Here is a 24420-nt window from a genome sequence, read left to right on the forward strand (position 1 = left end):
TCTACTGAAGAAAAAAAAGCCGCTTGTCAAAGCAAGTACAAAAAGGAGCTGCTTAAAAACGCGTTTTCGAAGAAATGTTTGGAGACGAGATGGACAAATAGGAAGGAATTCAGAATATATACGGTAATATACTGTACCCCTTTTGCGTATTGAACAATGTGCTGCTTTTCAAGAGGTACTGTGTGTCAGTCTGTCACCGGCAATACGTATGCCATAAATACGCAGATTAGCTCTTAATATACTGTATTTATACAAAATTGAAGAGCTAAACAATATCACACGTTTATGTATATGAAATTAGATATACTTACATATTTTATACGTGCAGTTAGATGTATTTACACTATTTGAATGGTAGTCATCACAAAGCGAGTTGGTTTTCGAGAAAAACGAGTCGAAACAAATGCTTTTGTATCAGCGAATGATTGACGTGTTTCTTTTTTCTCTGGCATATTTTTATGAACCGAAATAATCCAGATTTGTTACTCACACAAACGGTCATTGGATCCACAGTTTAACGAAGAAACAAAACCACGCATGATTATTATTTTACCTGACGCTTTATTCGGCGTGGAATGAGGTAGATTCTTTGTCTGGTACTACCAGTGTAGCTTTAACCAGTCACAGGAATGAATTGTGCGCTGATGTATTACACCAAGACGAAAATTCATTATCATACTAAAGTCAATTTATGTTTCTGTTTTTAAAAAAAGGCTAAACATTTGCGTGGGTGTTATTTTGGGCTTGTAAAATCTGCTAGTGCTCTTATGGAAACGTACTATATACTGTATGCACTGTAGACTTCCAGAGTACAGCTTTTTTTGGCCTGTTTAACACACCTGTTTACCTTCGATCACGGTAAAGCAATTCATTGTTAAGTAAGACAAGGTACTAATTTTAACATAAACGTGAAAAGTTATTATTGGTAAACTTTGAAGACACTCTAAATCAGTATTATTTCCATATGATAAACAGTACAAATAGCATGGTGTCATGGACAGATGTACAGTACAGTCAAACGTATCAATCTTATTCTGTCCTACAGTACTGTATGTACAGTTTGTGTTGATAATGTACCAGTATGTGTAACCTGTGAATAAACAATGGGCAGTATTTTCATAGGCTCAACTACAGAAAATCTAAACACATTTTTTATCGGCTCAGTATATTGTTTTAAAATATCAGCAAAAGCCATAACAATAGCATTTGCTTGTATTTTAAAACACTATACAGTACTTACATATTGTACAGTATACAGTATAACTGTATATCCATGCTTTTGTAATTTGTCTTTGTGAACAATGAATCATTTGAAGCCTCAAATTTGTACCAGTATTTGTTAATGAGACAAACTTGTGGCAGTTGTTTATAAAAATACTCCCAAGGGCACTAATAATTGTTAGTACCGTAAACAAATACTGTAAAGAGGCAGTGTGGAAAACCAATACATTTCTACATGAAATTGGCAAAAAGAGAAGTTGTTATTTCGGGACTTCAGCTGTAGATGTCATGTGTAAAGAATATGATACTCCTGTCAACTGTTGTGGTCTACAGCAATATTTTACATTTTAAATTTATTTTTTAAAAATGGGACAATGTGCTAATTATTGACTATTAAGCATTGTTCCTTTCCTTCTGAGGAGTTACTGAATGCTAAGGTAACTTCTACAGCACCTTTATCTGTATGCTGTACTGTTTGCATGTCTGCCTTTTGACATCGGCAAAAAAAAGTAATTTATAAGGCTCACAACTAAATATTTTATGACGCGCACCAGAAGGTCCGTATCATGTGCCATGTTTCTAGTAACATGAGTGTCCATTAAGATTAAAATATCAGTCCATTGACGGAGACTTTTTTTATTTTATAGACATAAATGTAATGTTGTAGAAAGATGCTAGATTGGATGTTCTGCTGTGAACAATCAGCAACATTTAAAAGTTATGTTCTTTGTCATAAAACTTTCAGAGATTGTGTTTTTTATTCAGTAAGTAAAAGTTTTACAAGCGTCATAAATTGACTTACAGGTTGCAGGTCTAGAGAATCTGAAAATCTTTGACAATGCAATGGTAACATTTTATTTTGCTTCAGTGTATAAAAATGCTGTTGTAGTTCACGTACAGTAGGTACAGTAGCTCTGTCAGCATTGCGTAGGATGCAAAGGAACAAGTAAAGGTTTATTCCAGGCTGTAAAAAGAAGAAAACAATCACAACGTTTTGGCTGTGGAGCCTTTTTCAGGCCACACTCCCAAAGAAGGCTCCACAACCGAAACGTTGTGTTTCTTTTGTTCTCTTTCAGCATGGAATAAACCCTTACTTGTTCCTAAAAATTTTCCTAAAAATGCTGTAGTTTTCTAAATTGTGCTGCGTATGCTGGCTGAAACTGAAATATCTTTTTTCTAACAACAATGGACTGGTGGCCTCTTCACACAGGTGGCATGTCATTCATACTGTATGTTCTCCAGCTGTATTCATTTTTTGTCATACACCTTCCAGTGGTACATAGATATAGCTCTCCAGAATTCCATCTCTTTATCCTGTTTTTTTATCTACCGCCAACCCAGATCTCACAGATCTTTCTTGTTTCTTTGTTTTCTCCAACCCACCTCTTTTTCTCATATTCCTGCTTTCTCTCCTACAATCACACAAATAAGGCTCTGCAGCAGATATGTTTTACTCTTTGTTTATCACTTTTTAGTTGGAATTGGAATTGGCCTGTACTATACTTATTTGTTTGCAGATACTGTAGATGGTCATTGCCATTTTTTGAAAAAAAAAAAAAAACATTTCGTATTGGTAGTTGGCAAACAGAAAAAAGTAAGTCATTTTTATCACACTTTCTTTTAGCTCTTTGCTGTGTTACAAGGACTACTCCATTTTGGTTTCTATGGCAACACATCCCACTACAACAGTGAGGCAATATGACATACAGTAACTGCTTTTTAAAACAATATCACAGCTGGGAGTGCATTTCCAGCGTACAGATTTGCTGTGAAAGCTGATAGCAAATTACAGCAATCTTTTTCATTTAAAAAGTTATGTTATGTTTATATCAATATGTTTTTATTTTTGTGGGTTTGTATTTACTGTAAATAAAACAATTCAGTACTTCTGTATCTTATAGCAGACTTGAAATTGTTGGTGTTACTGCAGTTGGGTAAATCAACAATCTGAAATAAACTGGGCCTAGCTGCAGTTAAATACAGTATGCTTTTCTATAACTTGCTAAATGTATGTTTATGTGTTGATCAATTTATCTTTCTTTATTGCTCTTATTTTTTACTCACAATGCCATATACATTTAGTTAGACTCGGGTATATAAAGAAATGGGACATTGTCCGAAGACCTTCACGCTATCAGCAGAGGGTTTTAAAGAAAGTTATCAATTTTTTTATTCTACTTCAGGCAATGCTGAAAACAACAACTGCCTTTACCTGAGGTTCAGATACCACGCCTCACAAAGAAGAATACAGTATTCTTCCGTTTACTCATTAGGATAATAATTGGTCATTTGTGTTACTTGATACGGCCAACACCTAGACTGTATCCTTTGTTATTAGACTGCTCCTTTTGAAACTCTTAGATAATGCACACGATATTTAAGTTCAATGCTCTTATTATATTAGAGAGCATAATGGCTTTTCTGTAATTTAATATGTCTGATGCAACATCACCAGTGGAATGGACCGGTGCTCAGTGAGGCACATTTACATTAACCACATTTGTTTCTCTTTTGTGCTGGTAAGGTGATTTGGGAGGCTGATGCTATTTTAGAGCTGCACTGAGGACATTGAGCAATTAAAGACTTTGCTATGAACAACTGCCAGAGAAACATTATTCAGAGACCTTAGCACATGTACTGTATTAAGCCTTTCTCTGCTGGGGCTAACAAATCTTATTTATAAATGTTTTGTAAAATTTAATTTACTATCATTACAGTACATTATTCATTCATTCATGCAATGCTTTGTGTTAATTTTTTCTTTGTGTTACTTTTGCTGCTTGAGCAATGGGGATCCAGTTTAACCTAATAAAACCCATTACAAAAATCAGATATTTCCAAAGTCATCTTTTTCTAAAAAACAAAAGATTGGTTTCATTAAGAAAGAAATAGCTTGAGCATCATTTTGGATAATTAATATACTTTAGAAGGTATAATAAACTTATTTAAGAGACTCCAGAAGAAAGGGTGTTAGTGTTCAGAGAACAATATTAAAAGCTCTGTCTTATTTGCATTTACGTGTAGGAGTTTATGCATCTTTAAAATTGTAAAATGCAAACAACAAAGCTACCATGTATTCCGGCAGCTGGTAAATTAATTTCATTACCAGGGACACTGTTTCTGATTAAGTATATTCTGTAAAAAATGCATCAATTCCAATGTCAAGCTTATTTAAGCTGTTTTGGGGAAAAAAAGTCTGCTTCATATTCCTTTGGCCTTCATAATGACTCAGGGTAGAGTTTAGATTGAATGAGTTTCACCACTTGTGATAATGTAAAGGCCTAGACTACGTTCCATTTAAAGGCACGCATTTTTGGCCCAGTGTCCTTTTTTTGTAATTGTCTCTGTACACATTTGCAGTGCTGTGTTTCTGTCAAACGCGTTGTTGGATGCTCCCTGCCGAAATGATGCTGTCATGTCCTGATGAAGGTCAGATTTATTCGCGTTGAGCAGATGGCTCAGCGGGGAGAGTTGAAGGGAAGTGCCCATATGGTAGGTGGGCTCCTGGAGCTCAGCTTGTCAGCAGCTGCGGTTTGCCTCAAGTGGAAGAAGTGAAAGGCCATTCTTGTTGAACGACTCGATAAGGACTTTAATTACAGTATGTCTGGAGTGGGACCAGAAACACTGCTGAACCAAAAACCGTACAAGCGAAGTGTTTACCATTGCCTGCAATTACTGCTATTTATTTTTTAGTATGTTTGCTGTAATTTGTCTGTCATTCATACAGTTTGCTTCATTTACAGTGTCCGTGTTTTTCTGGGCCGTAGTGGGAAAGATATGACGCGTTTGTAACAGCTGTGAACACACAGTAAAACCGGAGTTAAAAAAAAATGATGTGGAAAACTACTGTAACTCAAGTCATTCACTCCACTTTGTACTTGTCATACATACTGTAGCTTTTCTGCCCATGAATATAGATGTGAAACCCCACATCTTTCTAATATTCTCTGCTTTTTTATCTGTCATTTTAAAACATTTAATGTGTAAAATATGGACTGTATGATGACGATGTCAAATTAACTTTAAATGAGCTTCCCTAATATTAGAAACTTGTCAATTATTCAGCAGTCTTAGCTGTGCCTGTGTTAACCGACATACTGATCTTTACCATGGCAACAGCTTGCTGATTTTTTCTCTGCTTGGAGAGTTAGATGTTGGCCTTCTATTTGTAATAGGTTGCCTACCTTGTGAAGTCTGGAAGCCTAGTTTATTTTCTCTAATGTGATAGAAAAAGCCATTCTGCACCACTTAGTTTTGGGCACAAAATGTGAGCAACACAAACACAGATAAGTAACATAAGAACCTTGTTAAATTTTCATAGGCCGCAGTGTGCTTTTTGACATTTACAGAAAGCATCTGAGAGGAAGGGTTTAGTTGCTATTCACTACGACAGTGAGTTTCTTCACTTTGGAAATGACAGTGCGTTCACAAAGGAAGATAATTATAATATGAAAAAAGCAAGTGAAGGTTAAACAATTACCATAGCAACAAACCAGTGTCTCCTTCTTCTTCCACTTCATTAACTTAAGTAAAATTGGGTATCCTGCAGTTATGCAGTGTTATTTTCTGACTACAGTGAAAAAAATGATTTGATAGCATGTATGCGTAAACATGATATTGTGTGATTTGATAGTTTGATATGGTGTACAGTACATGGGCTAAATCACTGTTGATCAATACGTTTAGGTCTTAAGAAAAAGTACTTTATGTGAAACTTTGTCTTAAATGTAATTGAGGTCAATTTTATGATGGCCCCTTCTTTACTCTTTGTCTAAAGAGCTCAGCAGCTCATAAATTCAGCTTTTAGTTGATTTTCAGATTTCTATGGACAATTGCCAGAATTAAAGGGTAAAAAACCTGGTAAGTATTATTTCATACAATGAAGTTGTTTACATTCAAGTGAGAAAGCAACTTCTTATCCCACTAACCCTTCATCACAGTAACAAAAAAGGTGAATTAAAAGCTTCAATGGGTGATTTATTAAATATTATTCATATCAAATATTGATGTTTATTGATGCTAACATTACTGCAATATCTGAATGCCACTTTTTTTAAAGTGTACAGTATGTTGTATTCTTGTAGCCTGCATTGCTTTAATGAATGAGGATATTTGTTACAGAGCAGAAGCTAGATTCATAAAGCAGTGAAAAGAAAAAAAAAGTTTGGGAATACGGATTATCCTGTATCCACAATAAATATGAATCTGATGAGATCTTTAATTTTATGAAAGAATATTGCTATCCTCTATTATTCCAGAATTGTTTCAAGAATATGTTTGAAATTGTACAGTTCAATCTAAAACCACCTCACTTTCTATTTAAGGGCATGAGACATATTTTGACAAATTCAATCCAATTGCTGCTTTCAGTGCTTTTTCTCTGGGAGAATTTTATGTTCTCCAATAAAAACAAAGAAAGGAAATTAATCCTAAAATTATATTGATGTTTGTCCCAGAGCACATTTTTTAAATATATTTGTCCAAATTTGATTCTACCCACTGATATCCTCTGAATTTTCATGATTCTGAGGTCTTTGTTTTCCCACTAGCTAAACAGAGAATATAGTGCACACTCCATTGAAAATAATGTGGGCAGTTTTCCCACAGTGGGCCTAAAGAGAAAGTCGAGACCTTGGACTCAATGTGACATATTATACAATTTATGTTGTTGGAATATAAATGGAAAATAAGACTTCACATGGAAACACTAGAAGACCTGGATATAAAATTGTTTGGCCAAAGGTCAGTATGTCAAGAACTGGGATCTCATGGGATATGCTACAGTAGAAGAAGAGCAGCTGAAGAAGCCAGTGTGAAACCTTTAATGGTTGTTCCGTATCATCACTGGTTTAGCTCAAGTGCTGAAAGGTACAGTATTAGTGCAGGTCGTACACTAACAATAAAAGCAAGTTTTGCTTATTTTCTGTTGGTGGGTTTACGTTTGCAACAGGAGAAAACCTTATTAAGTTCAGACTACTTTATTGGCCATATACTGTACAATTTCTTCTATTAGGAATTTGACTTTTTTAATACCCCAACTTGCTCTCCATGAGACACAGGCACACAGGGAGAGAAGCTTGGGGTCAGAATGCAGGGTCAGCCATTTATACAGCACTCCTGGAGCGGCTGGGGTTAAGGGCCTTGCTCAGGTGCCCAACAGAGTAGGATTCCTCTGCCGGCCACAGGATACAAACTGGAAACCTTCCAGCCACAGGCGCGGATCCTTAGCCACAGAGCCACTGCACTGCCCCACACAATATTGATTGTTTTGTTATTATAATTGGCATTAGGACAGATTGTGCTTCAAACAAAACTACCTGGATGGAATATTAATTTAAGGGACAGAATCTCTTAATATTCATCTCTTACAGGGATATCAGGATTTCCTCAAATTTAATGCACTGAAATAATACGTTGGTTGCTGACTGTACAAAATAATGTGGCTAGTTGAAGTCTTTTATGCTGCAATTTAAGAGCTTCAATGTAGAAGTTAATGATCTTCACTTGTTTATGTAATTAAAGAATATATAGTATAGGCTGTATACAGTACAGTAGGCTCTATAGGCTTTGTTTAGCTAGTGGGAAAACACAGACCTTAGAATCATAAAAATTCAGAGGATAACAGTGATTAGATTTAAATATGGACAAATGTATTTTACAAATGTGCTCTGGGGCAAAAAATTCATAAGATTAATCTTCAATAATATTTTAGGATTAATTTCCTTTTGTTGTTTTTATGGGAGAACATACAATTCTCCCAGAGAAAAAGCACTGAAAGCAGCAATTAGATGGAATTTGTCAACATATGTCTCATGCCTTTAAATGGAAAATAGGGGTTTTGGATTGAACTGCACAACTTCAAATATTTTCTGATTTTGAAATATGAATACAGTAGCCTATTACTGTATATAGACTATGTGTTTACAAATTGAATTTAGATGACTCAGACCATAATTCAATACTTGCAGGATTTAAGCTACAGTACATTATACTTTGCAGAGTCAACCTATAAATAAATCATGTTGTTCCAGTTCTTCTTTTCAAATATAATGTCACATAGAACAAATACTGTAGTGTACCTAAATTGGATGCTCTGCTTTCCTGAAACTTGATCAGCTTGTTTGTCATTGAATTGTTAAACACTGAACAGGAGAAACCAATCTTTAGATGTTTGAACTATTGTCAGGGACCACAGCCTGCAGAGCTGTGCTAGAGTACAGTTCTTAAGTTTGTTAAAATCACTCATTTATTTGACAAAAGAAAACAGTTTCTGGGCTTAATCTTAAAGTTGACATTGCATGAATATGTTTTCTTTCACACATTTGTGAGACATTGTTTTCTTTTCTGGCAGTGTTATGTTTCTTATTTGGAATCTATTCAGACCTGGAACATTAGAGGGAGCCAGTGTCTCAGAGTTGTTCACTGAAAGATGAAGAGATGAGGCCTTAACAATGGGTTAGACGTTCCTATTATAATCTGAGGCAATTAAAATAGGCTGCTGTGCCATAGATGGAACAATCAAATTATGAGGGACTCAAAGAGCACTTTAAAGGGCGATGGAACGGAGTGATTACGGTAGGCTGGATGATTCATACCGGAAATGAGGATCTGTGTGCTGAATAATGACTTTGTTAAGGGCTGTAGTGTGAATTAGGTTTTGCAGGTTGTAGATGTAGAAAATTCTGGGCACGTTTTGCACAGTACAGCAGCATAGTTGTTTACAGTGTGAGAGGACAACCTTTCTAAAATGTCTGAGGAGGGGGGGATACTACACTGATTTATCTGGTGCTGAGTAAATCACATTAATTTTACAAGAAATAATAGACCTTGTCCACTGTGCTGTGGGTTGTGGAAAATAAGCAAATACGTTTTCTCATAATTCATTTTCTAAAAAGTCGAAATTTTAAAATACAGCCAAAGTTATTGTTTGTTATTATATATTTTGTGGTATTATTATATGTGAGAGATTGAGCTTTATATTGAATTCTTGTTTTACTCTGCAAGGTTCACCTAGAAAATAGTTATGAGTTAAACTATTCATTTAGATTTTCAATATCGAATATAAATGTAACTAAAACCAGAAAAGCTGTCTTTATTATGAATGCTCATTTTTTTTTTACAATTTGAATATCTGATCACATTTTTTTACCTATAGTTGTCTGAATTGGTGCCGAGATTATCTAAAAAGCAGTCAGATAAATTATTTTATTGAAATTCAGTAGATGAAATGGCAAAATCCTCTTCAGTTCCAATGTAATGGATTAATTAATTCCCCCTCTCTGTAAGTTTGTGACATGGCTGTTTCTTCCATTTCCAAGTTGGCCATAACTGCTTGTTTCTTGCAGTTATCAGGCAGTTACCCATTCTGACATTAGTTAGACTCCCTGCTTATTAGAAAACACAAGTATTGATAGGGAGAAGAAAAAGGGCAAGATGTTGCACGTGATTTGTAGATATTCCATCTGAAGTATGAAGGCTTGTGTTGCAAGAGGAAATTAAAACTGATGACAAAAAGCATTTTTTAATGTCACCTCATTATTAACCAGAAAAATAACTTTGTTATTGCAATTGCTTGTGTTTACATCTGCAACAATGTAATAGAGATATAGTTATTATAGTTTTAGGTAGGACCTGTATATACAGTACCTGTATATACTGTACAGTAGGTATACTACTGTTATACAGTGTATTAGTCTTAAAATGAGGCCTGATGTCTTTATTGATAACCACATTCTGCTCTCTGGCTATTTGTAAATAGGTAGGAATGCCCTTTTCCTTCCCTTAAAAAAAGTAACTTCTTTGATATTTCTCATGGCAGAAGCTGTGTTTATTTAATATTTTTAGTTATTTGTAATTTTCCTGGCGAGTTGTGTACAGTATATGCTACATCTAACTGATCTCTCACATTGTCAGCTCTTTTCTTACTAGATCACCAGTATCATATTAGTAAAATTCCTTTAAAATAGGCTTTTGTATTATTACACTCACAGTAATATGTACAGTTGTATAGATTTTTACATGGTTGCAGTTGTGGACTTTGATACATAATCTTGCTTTTTAAAACCTGCAAAATCCCTTATTTCTAAGCAATAACAGGACACTGGTAAATAAAATTAAAACATGAAATACCTATGTAAGTAAAAAGCAAATGAACAAACAAAGGTTCTGTACCTAAAGGACAGGAGAAGAACTGTGAATGCATGTTTCAAAAAAACTTTGAAGGTGTTTACAAAGCAGTTGAATCTTTGCTTTCATTTTTGCTCCTGGTGCAAAATGAAATAAAAATGGTCTGTTGCAATTCTGAGTAAATATAATGCACGGTTACAATACGAAACAATGAAGTGATCAACTGATCTTGTAACTGTCAGTGTTACAAGGGTTACAAGTGTGAGTTTGTTTGTGCAGAGGGGTGTGGTGCCTTGTAACAGGTACAGTACCAACCCATGATGTGTAAAAACACCATCCTCTGATCATACCAGAAGAAAGTAAGCAAGTAGTTAAGATGTCTACCTTGGGAAGGTGGTTTTCAAAAGCAGTTAGAAGGTTCTGAATATGGCATAGTAAAAATAGAAAACATATAATGGACTGAGCAGGACCAGTAAAATAATAATAGTTAATTAGGTGACTGTCTGATCATTGCATTGAGATTATAGCTTTTTTTGACATGCCAGCTCACATGCACAGCAAACTTGTTCACTTGAGAGCAGTCAATGCTCTGTAGTTACCCAACAAGTTTAGATTGTTAGTGGTTGTGCAATTTATTCATTAGTGCATACTGCAGATCTGTTGTCAGTGGAAAAAGCCAGTGATTCCTAAGCTCTTTTCAGCTGTTTGTTTCCTGTTGTGGTCATGTTACACATACAGCTTATCTACAATATGCTAATAGTCTTGTCCCAGGCTACAAAGTTATAAGAGAATCTTGTATTGGTTATTGTGAAATCCCAAATTTAAGCTCTTTCTGTGTTTATATTGTCTTCTGGGATTCAGCGTTACTTGTCTACAATTGCTGGGATATCAGTGTGGATGTTTTCTGAATTTAACATACTTTATGCTTGTGATATTTTATGTGTGTGGGGTTAAAGGCAGTGATAGTATGGAATATTTAGACCAGATTTGACCTTTTCAGATTGCATTCAAGAATAATACAGCAAACATCAAAGCTCTCCTGTTCCGATTTCAGAATCTAAATAGAAGTATGTAGTCTGAGAACCTTCAGTGTCAGTACTTTTGGTCTGGCAATGTTTGGTACTGGTTCTAGTCTGTGCCAGTTTGAATGGGGATTCCAAACTGGCATATAAAAGGAGGAAAATAATGGCAACTACTGTACAATGCTACTACAAAAAGAAGGTTTTACATGCATCTGCAGTCTAGGCAAAATGCCCTTTTCTCATTTGTCATATTTTATTTACATATTAACTTCTTATCTATGGTAGATAACGTAGCATAAATGTATACAATAGCATTTCAAACAACATAGTTCTGTGAATTGTGCTTAGATTTGAGAGAGTGGACTTTCTACTTGGCTCAAAATGTACAGTAGTGTTACAAAGGCATGCACTAGTCTTCTGTCCTTTGAAATGAAATTTTCTTGGCAGTTTATTTGAATAAAGGCAGTCAACAGAGGTATAAAATAACCACAAAGAAACACTAAGGAATACATATGACAGTTCAACACAGGAGAGATTTCAAATTGGAAACAATGAAATAGCATGTCCAGTTGAGATCCCAGAGAGCTGATATTAATGTGGGTTCTTATTCCAACCTGGTTACTGGCTTAAGCAGAGCAATTTAACAGCTTCTCGCAGATCTTGTGTAGATATACCTGTAGGACCAGCATTGGAATACATAGTCAATACATTGAAACTGGGAACTGCTTGGTTTTTGTGATTCCTAACACTGTCAGATGCCATTTGTGAGGTGATATAAATGCCACAATGTATCATTAAAACTAAACACTGGTTTCTCTGACGGCTTGGTAATTCAAACTGCCATTTTGTAACACTGACAACTATTCTTCTTTATGATTTATCTCATTGTTGAAGTAGAAGTACACCCAGTGTTTAACAGTGAAGGCACCACATTGAGGACGTAACAAGAGTGGATGGGTTGGAAAGGAGTAGACTATTTAAAATGAAGGGCAAAACCTGTGTCTGGCATGGTCAAAATTACACAATTTTACATTCCATTTCCGAGTGGTTTGTTTTCATTTTAGATTCCTTTCTCAAGCTCTTTTGAAATCAGCTTCAACATAACTCGGTTGTCCTTTAAGGCAATGAGAGTGACCCAGCAGAGTCTGTCTGTTGTGATTTGTATCTCAGTTGCTCATTAAAGTTTAATCATGATTTCCTGTTTGGTGGATCAAAACTAGTGCAGAAAAGTGCTTAGCTTTTTCCTTTGTTGTTGTTCTTGTTTTTTAGGGAGTGACCAGTCTGTCACTAGCCGCAAATTGCTCAATTTAACATACAGCACACTAACCCTTAACTGTCCAAGATCCTACAGCCTGCCAAGAAACAATGAGAGAACATATTAGGCTTAAAATGTACAAAATAAGAGAAAATATATTTTGTTTCTTAGGTCTTTGAATTATTTATAAAGTACAGGTTTCCATTTATTTATTTTTTTCTGTTCAGATCTTTTTTTTTAAATATGAATTCTTTTATTTTAAGATCAGAGAGGCCAGTACGATGCCCTGTAGCACATATCTCAGAATGTGTCTCCCTGGTTCTGTTTGCAGTGGTTGCCTCACTATTAGACTTAGATGATCGCCTGTATGTGAGATTATTATGTCATTGCATTGTGATTTTTACCAGAGCGAATGGGGACAATGGAGCAAATGAAAAAAAAATGTATGTGTGTGTATGTTGGGGGATTAACGGAGAATTAGAGTGCTGGTAAATGACAATCTGGCATTCATCCTTGACACAAGTCATGCTTTTGAAAGGTCAAGCTCAGGAAGGCTCAGGCAGTTCCATACAAAAGAATGGGAGGATTTGATGCATGAGCACTGATTGAGTAATGTTTTCCCCAGTAAAGATTAGAAGTGTCTTCCTCGGTAGGCACGCTGGATTGCCTTGTGTGGAGCTCTGCAGCAAATTGCAGCGTTTGTCTGTTTTGCTGCCTTTCTGCTCTACTCTCTCCAGCCTGCTGAAAGGAGGAGGGGCCGCTCAGTAATCCTACACCTGCCCAGTTCACGCATGTTACTGTAACTTGCTAAACTGCCCTGACAAGTGCGGTGGTTTAAACATACCAACAGGAGCAAACTCCAGACACTCACATTGCATCTGCCTGCTGGAGAGCTTCACAGGGCTGTGGGGCCGGACAGAAAGCGAAAACAAAAAAACCCACCAAATCTGCCTCGATGCAGCAGCATAAGACGACTTGAGACTGGAATGCTTTGTGCCATTTCAAAATGTCTTTCGAGGAGAACAATTTGGACATTGCTGAGGCTGATGGGGAGCAGAACGGGGAACAAGATGGTATCGTCTTGGCTCAGATGGCCAATTTACCTGAGGGGATGCTCGCAGGGAACGATTTTAGAGGAATAGTCAGGAGGATGCGCTCTAAGAAAAGGCCTTCCATTCTTGAAGGTAGGAAAAGTTGCTTGATTTGGAGGGGGGAGTTGATGTACAGTAGTTTGGTAGAATCTCTGCGCTAAGAACTGAAGTTGATTCAAAGTGAAACGTTCTGTGCTTGACGTGAATCTTAGCAGCTTAGCTCTAGACTGGAATCAGCCTTCTCTTAGACATTTTAGCTTCTCTCTTTTCATTTTAAAAAAGGTGTCAAATATTATTAGTTCCCTCCAAACTTATTTTCTTAATTTCTTAGTTTCTGACATGCCACAGCATCTGGCTACACATGGTGGGCTAATTTCCCTCACAAATGTCTGTTGGCCTGAAAGTCACCAGTTTTCATTTTACCGCTTAATTCTACAATCTTATTGATTGTATTGAGATGGAAGGTGGAATTTTGGAGTCATCCTAAACTTAAACAGTGTGTAATGTTTTAGAGTTAATATAATACTGACCTCTAAATCAAATAATACAGTGTAGCTCTGGAGTAGCCGGAGGTGTAGCAGTGATTATCTTGCTCATTACTCCAAGGAGTCAGGTTAGTGCTAGTTCCAGCTAGACTTAAGCTAGTATTTCAGTTTGCTAAAGGTTTACAGTGGTAGGTAAACATGTAAAAATGAAAGATACATAAAGATAAACCTAAAGGAGACCCGCCTTTAATGTCCTGTCATACTGTACAACACTGTCTTTTCTTTTCTCTTCATAAATGAACTGGTTTGCAGTTCATTCTGCTGGTATTTTTCCCTTGACTTCTCTGTAGCTACCCCGCAATTCACAAACTATTTGCAGCCTCAGCTCTATTTGTGCCAATGCCAGGTGCAACATATCAGATGGTACCATGGTCATAAGCATGAAAGGGTTTCACTGAAGCGTCCAGCACATTTTTTTTTTTCGTTTCAGCCTTCAGATGCTCTTCATATTTAAGCTTGAGCACTGCAAGCCATAAAGATAACTGTGAGAGTACTCCGAGCTTCAAGCTGATGTTTTGCAGGGATGGAAACCATTGCTACAGAATTCTAGGGACATGCTTCAAATTCCTTCCCTTCATCAGAGCTTGAAAACGTTTGTAATAAGCAGTTAATTTAACCATTTAATTCTTCCCCTTATGTTCCTGTCTTTAAAAAACTGAGATCCTTTAAAGAGAAAGGACTGCACACATCCACATTTCCAGTCCTTTCCATCTGTAGAGTGGTTGATCAAATAATGGGTGAAAAAAATTGTGTGCCTGTTTATTGCTTCTGTTACTGTACTTAAAACAGTGCTCAAGTATAGAGTATAGAGGTGTTCTGTCTCTTGGTGTGATTCAGTTATTTTCATTCTGTTATTCTAAATGTTGTTGGTACTGTATATTCAAACGTACACACTGCAAAAGTGCGGATATAAGCCTCTCAAACAAAATATCTCATGGGGATATCTGCCACTATAGCAAGTTTGGAACAACAAAGGCTCTTTCTTTCTGAAATCTTAAGGAGACTATTGGGTAAAAAATCTGATATTTAGTTTTGTCACAATGATAAGGCTGACAGGAAAGCAAAAGTTTATTTTCTCACGTTAACAAATCGTTAATGATCGGGAATAGAAAGGGCATGTTTCAGCTTCCAAGACTTTTTTTTGCTGTTGGTAACCGGTGTTCATGTGCAGACTCGATTTGCAATTTGTTGTGTTCTTCCAGCCAGCTTTTAACAGCTGGCATCTGCACTCCTTTTACAACACATTAGGAATTCTGGAAGATTCCTGCAAAGATTATTCATGCACAACTGGCATTGCGGGAAAAGCTTTTCAAGAAGCAGGATAGGCAACAGTATGTATGAACATAGCAACAAGTGCAGCACGGCCTTTGCATTCAAATTCAGTATACCTCAGTGGGCAGTGGAGAGCAACTTTTTAAGTGTATAAAAGAAAAATAGTTTGAAAAACCTATACATTTTATGCATTTCCACATCCAGGATGCTGCAGTGAATTACTGAAATAAACAGTAAAGCACCCCTGCAGTCAAAGCCACTCAAATTATTTCCTGGGAGAAGTCATGCCACTAAGTGACTTGAAATGCTGAGTAATTAGAATAATGTCTCACCATGGCCAATGGAATTTTTTTGTGTGGTTTAGTCTCTAATAAATAAGAAAGCCTCATGCGCTAATGTTTTGTAATGTGGACTGCTAAGGGCGTTTTCTGCAGCTGCCCTGGACACAGATGCAGAGTTTCACATCAAACTGCAGATAAGCCAAGACAGCTGTAATATTTCTAAACTTACATTTTCTTTCGACATTTAATATCAGTCTGCTCCAGATTTAGGCCAAAGGACAGAACAATTAAATAAGCCGTTAACCCTCCTCAGTCTTTGTCTGACTAAGACTCATCGTTTGCTTCCACAGACCAATTTCATTTTATTCAGGCTCTTTTTTCATTTATACAGTACCTGTTTCATTGGACCTTGTTTATATGAAAACTACAGGATCATATATAGTGTGACATTGTTATGTTAAGATATTAAGACTTTTTGATGGTTTTAAATTTGAATTTCCTCAGCACACTGGGAAGTATTTCAATTTTTTTGCAAACCAGATCATTTACAAATATCATTTAATTTCTCCAAACATCTGCAAGATTTAGATTTTTTGTAGAGATGATAACCTGTTGTTATTTTTTTCAGTTAAGTTTTATTGAGTTTTGGAATTATGTAAACCAAGAACTGTGTAAGTTTTTAGTTTATGTTGTCCTGAGAAGTCCTGTACTACTTCTTGAAAACTAGGTCATTTTTTTTTCCCCAGAAGAGCACAGTGACTTAGTGAATCTCAGTGTTTGGATTGGATGCTGGGTTTTTTGTTTGTTTCATTGTGATTTGGATGTTAGCAGTATACAGTATAACAAAAATAAAAAAAACAACTGTTCTACTATTATTGCTAATCATGTTACACACAGCCTCTGGCTTTTTTCTGCTTTATAGTCTGCTTAATATGTCATGCTTTAGATGAGTGTTGGATAATCAAATCATATTTGTCTGTTGCCTGACACAAATCTAAAAAAGTAGGTGCAACAGAAATATCCTTCGGTTTCAGCTTTTATAAATTTGGTTTGACGGCATAGCATCTATGTACTGAAAGTGAAAAATGTTCACATTTATGCTGCTGTTTCTGCTGTGCTAGAAAGTAATACAGTGAGAATCTATTGATGTGAACAATAGTACAAAAAGGATTAAAATTGCATTTAGCTTAATACATTTAAAATGCATCCGTATAAAAGCATCCTTTAGTTCATTACTAGGAGAAAAGGCAGATGCTTTCTGCCCACCTTATTGACGGGATACATTACATCTTGTGCTGGGAAGCAGTCACATCATTTTATAGTAAACACACAGTTTTATAAAATTGTAAAGCTTCTGATGGTTCTATCAGTCAAGTAGATCTTCCTTTATATAAAATGCAACATATATTGCAGTGCCTGTACTGTGATTGAATTCAACGAAATGTTCTCATCTAATTTAAAGGATTAAAAGGTTTTGCCCATAGAAGCTTTGCATCTGTAAAATTATAATATTGATATAAAAGCATACAGTATGTTTTATTAATCCAGCTTTGATGCTTTGCAATGTTAATATGGTAATATCACATTTTTTCCAGAACATGCATCTTGTTTACTTGTGTTAACTCTCCAAATACTGGAGGGGAAATCACAAGACCTGTGATACAGGTTCTCCAGATTTTTTCTTTCCTTTGTCATTAAACCCAGTAGAAAGCAAGAAGAGGCAAGGCATGTCTGCCTTTAACACCTAATTATTTAAGGGGTTTATTTAACAGTGTAATAGGCCAAGCCAGTGCAGCGGATACAAGATTTATTATATAAAAGGAAATTAATAAATTCATAACTAGGTGTTTGTACCACTCTGCTGATTTTTGGATACCCTTTTTTCATTTATAAGTCTCTTAGGGTGCTCTGTAGCCCCTAAGATAAGCTTGTCTCCTAGTTCTTCAATAATGTCTGACAGATGTAATTTTGAGGGCTACAAATGGATGTCTTTCTTCTGACTGTGAGGCAGAACGTATCTTTTGCAATCTGCAGTTCAGTTTGGTGGCAGTGTTACTGATTTGCAGCTACATCTCATCCAGTCAGTCGTCCAATAAGAGAGGAATTCATCCCGACGTCCTGTTTAAATTCCACGGTGGTGCCTGCATTATCTGAATTTCCCTTTGGTTGAATTGGTGAAGTCATTTCCTATTTCTGCGCCTGATCCGCTGTGTGGTGGGGCTGCTGCGTCGCCAGGTGTGTGCTGGTGATGAATGAAGTGAGTCACCTCTTATGCTGTATGTGAAACACAAGCTGCAAAATTACCGCACAGACGCAAACAATTGTTGCTAATCATTAACTCGTTTTTAGCATAAGTAGTGCGCTCCTAACTCGTAATTCTATTTTTGGAATGAGCTTTTCCTCTGTTTCTGCATCCAATTACATATAGTCTTGGCTTCTAATAATATTTTTCTGTATTATACCTTGCCAGAGAAAGCTTGTTTTGTCATGTCTAAACACCCAGTCTTCGGGTTTTTTTTATTTTATGGAACTACATGTTTTCTGGGTTGGGATGTTAAGGAGTGATGTGTTGGTGCTGGGAGGACTGGTGGTTAGCACTGCTGCCTCGTAACTCTTTGACCCTGGGTTTGTTTCCATCTCTGGAACACCTTATGTGTGGAATTTACATGATCTTCCCCCTGTTGGGTTTTTGCCAGGTGTTCTGGCTTCCTTCCACCTTTCAAAGCCAGACTGGGTAGTTTAATCTCTCCCTGTGTACTTATGTGTGTACCCAGGGATGGACTTGTATCCTGGCTTACAGTACGTGCTTCCGTGTTACCCTGACACTTACTAGAAACAGGAGGTTTTCTAATAAAGAACGGATGGGTGATACAGTACAGTACCTTCACAGAATCAGCTGTTCTCTGGGTGTGATGTTTATTTTGCCTTTATCAATGCAAACTAGTCTCCTGTGGATATGTACTGTATGGACTACTACCTGGAATAGCAGCTTTGCCTAAATATAGCTGTTGTCTTGAAAGCTCTTGCATGTTCAGGGTCCAAAGGTCAGCTATGGACTCACTGGAGAAAATGCAGGGCAAGTGTAGATCATTTGGACTGCCCCCTGGTGAGAGTGGAATTCCTGCCTTGTTGGTCACATGGTTGAGACTTTAGCTTCCTGACCTGCTGCTTGTGTGTGCCTGATTGTAATGGTTCCTAATGGCCTGCTGGAGAACTATAGCTTTGCTATCTCTGTGTACAAGAGTCCCCCAGATCACCGTTAACAAGCTATCGAATTGCAGGTCGTTAATGCATTTGGGTTAATGCAGAAGTCAAGGCAATTGAGTGACGAAGAAGAATCTTTGTCAGCTCTTTGATACTTTGGATGAGACACATTTTCATGAGAAAGTATGTACTGGATATAAAGTAATACACACACTATATGTACAATACAACAGTATACCCAGCTAGTGAATAGAACGAAATGTCTTAAAGGGTAACTGCAATGCAATGTATATTTTGGGGTTAAAAAGAATCAACATTGGTAAGTGCATTTCAAGCCACAATGAAGTTAAATGTACATAGTAACTTGTAAAACCTCCAATTTACATCACATAATAGGTGAAATTTATTTATATTGCACAGCGCCATATTGTGCGATTCAGATCGAGGCAACAAAACTTCCAGTGACGTGTTGCAGCCTTATTACATTGTAAACAAGCAAACTTGTGAATATATCTCTTTAAATCCAATAGAAATATAGCTCTTAACTTTCAGATTTTAAGTGTTTAGCCAACAAATAATACTTGTTAACTCTGTATGCGGATCGCTTTGGAACATTTCTGCGGTGAAACGTCTGTTGCACAACCTGTACTTATCCTCTCGTTCATCGCATTACACCAGTCATTAAAGTGACTAGTGAACAGGAAGGGCTGTGTCTTGTCGCAGTTAATGGGAAGTCTCGCTCTCGCCCATGGGAAGACCAAGGTTTTGCGAAAACATGGCCCCTGTACAGTACTTTCACAAAGTTCCCAATTTATGCTTAATTTGACAATTGTAATTTTCTTGTACTGTCAATGAATTTATTTTGGTACCAAGATTTATTAACTGGTCTGAGAAATTGGGACTGCAGTTCCCCTTTGAACAGTTTTAACTGTAGTGCAATGCTGGCATCTTCTAAAAATGATCTGGGGACGTTTTCGCAGTAATTGCATTTGTTTCTTATGTGGTACAAGTGGATTCATTCAATAAAACAGAAATGCAAGCTTAAATTCTGGAGAAAAAGACTGCAGTTTAAGTAACAGAATCTGACTGCAAGAACTCTGTAGCCTTTGTCTGGAGACCTTTCAATCAGAGAGAAAACACAGGGTTTTTGCTGGACCAATACTTTATGCAGCCGCTTGAGTGATTCTGATATCTCTATTGCAGCAGATCCAAATGCCACTGCAAAGCTGGTGTCAGCTGCTTTCTGTCTGTTGCGTACAGTGATGCAGTCCAGGGCACCCAGTTTCAAATGCAATAGAAACGTAATTGCTCCCTGAGCATATTAGATATAAAGCACTATCTCAACAACTGCTTCATGTTGGTACACATTAAATGTATTATATCAGCCAAGAAATGTGAGCTGGGAGCATTGTCCACTGTAACATAAATATATGTATAGTATATGTGTTTTAGGTTAGTTTTATATTCTTCTTTACATTTTGATTTTGGCAGGAATGCTGATTTTGGTTTATCTCTGATGAGGGATTTAAACATGGCATCCCGATGATCCAGTATATAAATGTGAACCCTGTGTGGTATTTTACTGCTGTCAGGTTGGCAGTTCTGTAGTGCAGTTTGGCTGTATTGTGATCAGATGACTGTAGCAGAGTTCTATCCTTTGATTTCTCAAGAGCATTTAATCACTTTTCATCACTGCCTTTCACACCACATTGTGGGGCCTATATTTTCCTAGCCTGCATGTGCAATAGGTGTGTCTTCTAAAAGACTAGCAGAATGAAATGCTTCGGGGAAGTAATGGAGCATCTTTGTGAGCAGAGACAGCTCATTAAAGCTGTGTGACAGCTTTGGGGGTAAAATCTCTAATTTGTTTGCTTCACTGAGAAAAGGCTTTCTAAATCCCAAAGTTTTTGACCCCATGTTTAGCAAATGGGGCAGCGTGGCGGTGCTGTGATTTGCATTTCCGCCTCACTGTCCATCTGCTATTTGCAGGGAGTTTGTATGTTCTCCCTATGTCCGCATGGGGTTTCCTACAGAGGCCCCAGTTTCCTCCCATAGTCCACAAACCTACTGGTTTATTGGCTTCTGGGAAAATTGACGCGAGGTGTGAATGCGTGTGCCTGTGTCTTTCTGCCCTGCGATGGACTGGTGTCCCCTCCTGGGTATATCCTGCCTTGTACCTGTTGCTTGCCGGGTTAGGCTGTGGCTGCCTTGTTACCCTGAATCAGAAGAAGTGCTCAGAAAATGGATGGATGGGTTCAGCACATTGTGTCCTAGACTCAGTTTTTGAACTCTTCAGGATGCTACCATTGACGTTACTGTGGCTGGACTTATTAGCCTTACGTTGGCCACATATTTTTGATTTATATCGATTGCCCTGCTTGTAATTGTTGATTAACCTTGTAAACTGCTTTTGTCTGTGAATTCTTAAATAATCAATAGAATCTGTTTACAGAGACATAGCTTTAACTTTCACAGAGTATGGTGGAGCATACAGAACACAGTATAGAAAGAACAACTGCGTTCCATACATTTTTACACCTTATTTAAGGAATATTTACTTGTAGTCTGGATTTTCTGTGTATTGGAGTTATGTGACCTTTACTATTCATTTCGCTTTTGTCCTGTAGCTTATTCTCTCAGTTACAGTGGAGCACATTGTCTGCTGTTTGATGTACAAATTAATCATTTAAGATTAAATGCAAGATTAATGCGATAAGTTTTGTACTGTATATTTGGTATCGTGTTCTCAGAAATCATGAATACTAATTTAATGACAACCAGCCCAGCAGAGATTGCTTTTTTTTTACTGCAGCACAATAAAGAAATTCAAGGAGATTATGTAATGAAAGTCTACGTAGCTGCCTTGAGAGGTCACCTGCATTGTCATAAGGCAGTCAGGACAGAGACTGGTGCAGTGCTTTGTGATACTGTGGAGGATGAAGTTGGTATTGTGTTGTTCTTGTGAGCCGAATGCTGAAGAGTCTCACAAATGCATCACACTAGAGATCTGTCTTTGTTCATGGCACAGCTGGCCAAGGCAAGGCTCAGAATTTTTTTTTTATCCCCTGATTCATTTCCCAGTCACATGCTCAAAAAAAAGGCATGCTATTGTGGTTTAATGTAAGGTGTAGCAGATACACCTCAGTAACAATAGACAAGAGTGTATTTTACACAGGCAGCTGTGTGACAAAGGAGTGTGTCAACGATTGTGTTTCTCCTTGAGGTATTTGAATAGGTGTCACCACAAAAAAATCAAATTGCCTTTTCTCTTTATGAGAATTGTGTACTCTTTAGTGCTGCTTGCTAGATTGCTGATCTCACATTTGCTCGCTAGAATTTGTTTACCTGAAACAGGGGTGTCAGCAGTACCTGAGAGAACTTTCTTTGCAGAAGCAATGCCATTCCCTCAGAGGTGAATGATATCATCACCAGCTTGCTTGCATGTACTATTGAAACATACTTTTATTAATGTTTCCCGATAAAAGAAATCTGCTGGAGGTTGATGAGTCAGTTAGTGTATCTAAAAAAATGATGTCATGATCCAGTCCCAGTTTTTTTGGAGCTTAACAAACACTGTGAAAAGAAGATGTCATATACCAAATTCGTAAAACAAAAATGCCCCAGCTCCTATTTTGAATGCATGAAATGTGGTGTTTACTACAGCTCTACCATCCACCAGGATGAGTACTTGAGGTAGGAGATGTGTAAATTGAAAAAAAAGAGCGTTATTTTATCTGGTTCTGCCTGCTGTTTTTTGCTGCCTTCGGTTTTTTGTTTAATACTGTACTGCATCCCCGCCTCCACAATAGCTCATGCAGAAAAAACAAGCTTGGCTCCGGTGTATTTTAACGAGGCTGAGATATTTACAGTAGCAGTGGAATAACAAGGACGGGAAAAAAAGGGGAGTAAAGCTTAACAGAATGTTGTTGCTGTAAGTGCTCTCTCTCCGTGTTTCCGTCTCTTTCTTTCTCTCTCTCTCTTTCTCTCAAGGGACTGGGCTGAGTGATGGGCTTTTTAACGTCACTGCAAGCAGATATATGGGTGCAGCTCAGCTTTACTGCAGCATGATGCAGTTGTGTATAATTCAGCATGTTGTGCTTGGAGACAGGCTGTGAGAGGAAGGGGCAGACCACAGTGCACACACACACTGTATTCATTTGGGGAGGGGGGTGGCAGAGAGAGACAGAACCTGTGAAATTCCTGCAACAGCAGAAAAAAAAACCCACCACCACCACCACCACCACCAACAACAACAGCATATCAGCCATTCACCGGTGCCTTTCTCAGTGTGGAATCCGAGCTAGTGCCTGAGTATCTGTCAGAGCAGGTTTGTGAAATCATCCCGCGCAGCTCAGCTCCTTCTCTGATTGCTGCGGCCGAGCTGCTGGCATGCAGTGAACTTGTCAGTTCTGATCCACTTCAAGGAGCGGACCTAACACCCCGTTATTCTGCCGGGGCGCGGAACCGTGAACAAGAGCATGCTTGGAGATGGAGGACCTCCTGACCAGCCCAGGCCACAGACAAATTGCATTGCTTATTAAGAGCCTGCATTAAGAGGATTGGTTCCTCGCCCGAGCTGGCGCGAGATATTTAAAGGGGAGCACATCGCTGCTGCTGCAGGAGGGGACTGACCGCCAGGGGACCAGTACAGGGGCTCTGCAAGGCAGGGCTACCTCTTCCCTTCCTGATCCTCTCATCAGTCAGCAGTGACACCAGCACAGACGTGCCCACGCTACCTGCCTCTCGCACCGCTGGAGGAGCACAGAAGCGTCTTTGTATGCTGCAGACATGGCCAGCCAGCAAGATTCAGGCTTCTTTGAAATCAGCATCAAATCCCTGCTAAAATCCTGGAGCACTAGTGAGTAAACTGCAAGGCTCTTCAGTTCATGGGTGGCTTTGCTTTTCGTTTTTCATTTTAACATTAGCACTAAGGAAAAAAAAACATTACTGTGTGTTTTAAAATAAAGGAATTGATGACCACTGCATGTGATCATTAAATTGAATTTTTTTTTTTTGCTTCCGTCTGCTTCTACCACATCCGAATGTCATACAGTAGATGTAAATAGCTCTTATTACGTGCAAAGACTGAGTAATGGGATTAAACTAAATTCGGCTTGATTACATACAGAGCACTCTGCGTAGCTGACCCTTGTGTAATACCCTAGTCCAGAATCCAGTATTTCCTTTTCTGATGTTATCAGGATTAACATAGAGGGCAAAATAATCATAATAACATGAAAGTTACGTGGAGAGCTGCATGGCAGGTATGATTTCTTAAGTGCACACTGTGTAGGTGTTTGTGAATTATTTCCTGTTGGAGGACGATTGTTTTGTTTACATTTCTGTGACCTAGTGATCGTCATTGAAAATGGTGGTTTTACCTAACGAGAAGGGCAAGGAAGA

The 24420-nt window shown here is 37.6% G+C and overlaps 1 protein-coding gene across 9 annotated transcripts in view; it reads left to right on the plus strand.

The window, feature by feature from the left end:
• fryb (furry homolog b (Drosophila)) overlaps nucleotides 1–24420 on the plus strand; it is a 115186-nt gene continuing 90766 nt past the window's right edge. For 2 of the 9 annotated variants that reach the window (XM_015341861.2, XM_069190141.1), the window contains exon 1: nucleotides 13447–13808. In XM_015341861.2, coding sequence (XP_015197347.2) covers nucleotides 13631–13808 — 178 coding nt within the window. In that variant the 5' untranslated portion in view covers nucleotides 13447–13630. Of the gene's footprint in view, nucleotides 124–13438; nucleotides 13809–23103; nucleotides 23876–24420 lie in introns of those variants that run through there. The other 7 variants (XM_069190142.1, XM_015341862.2, XM_069190145.1 and 4 more) reach the window with 6 other exon arrangements.

This window comes from Lepisosteus oculatus, chromosome 5, assembly GCF_040954835.1.
Source record: "Lepisosteus oculatus isolate fLepOcu1 chromosome 5, fLepOcu1.hap2, whole genome shotgun sequence".
NCBI classification, from domain to species: Eukaryota; Metazoa; Chordata; class Actinopteri; order Semionotiformes; family Lepisosteidae; genus Lepisosteus; species Lepisosteus oculatus.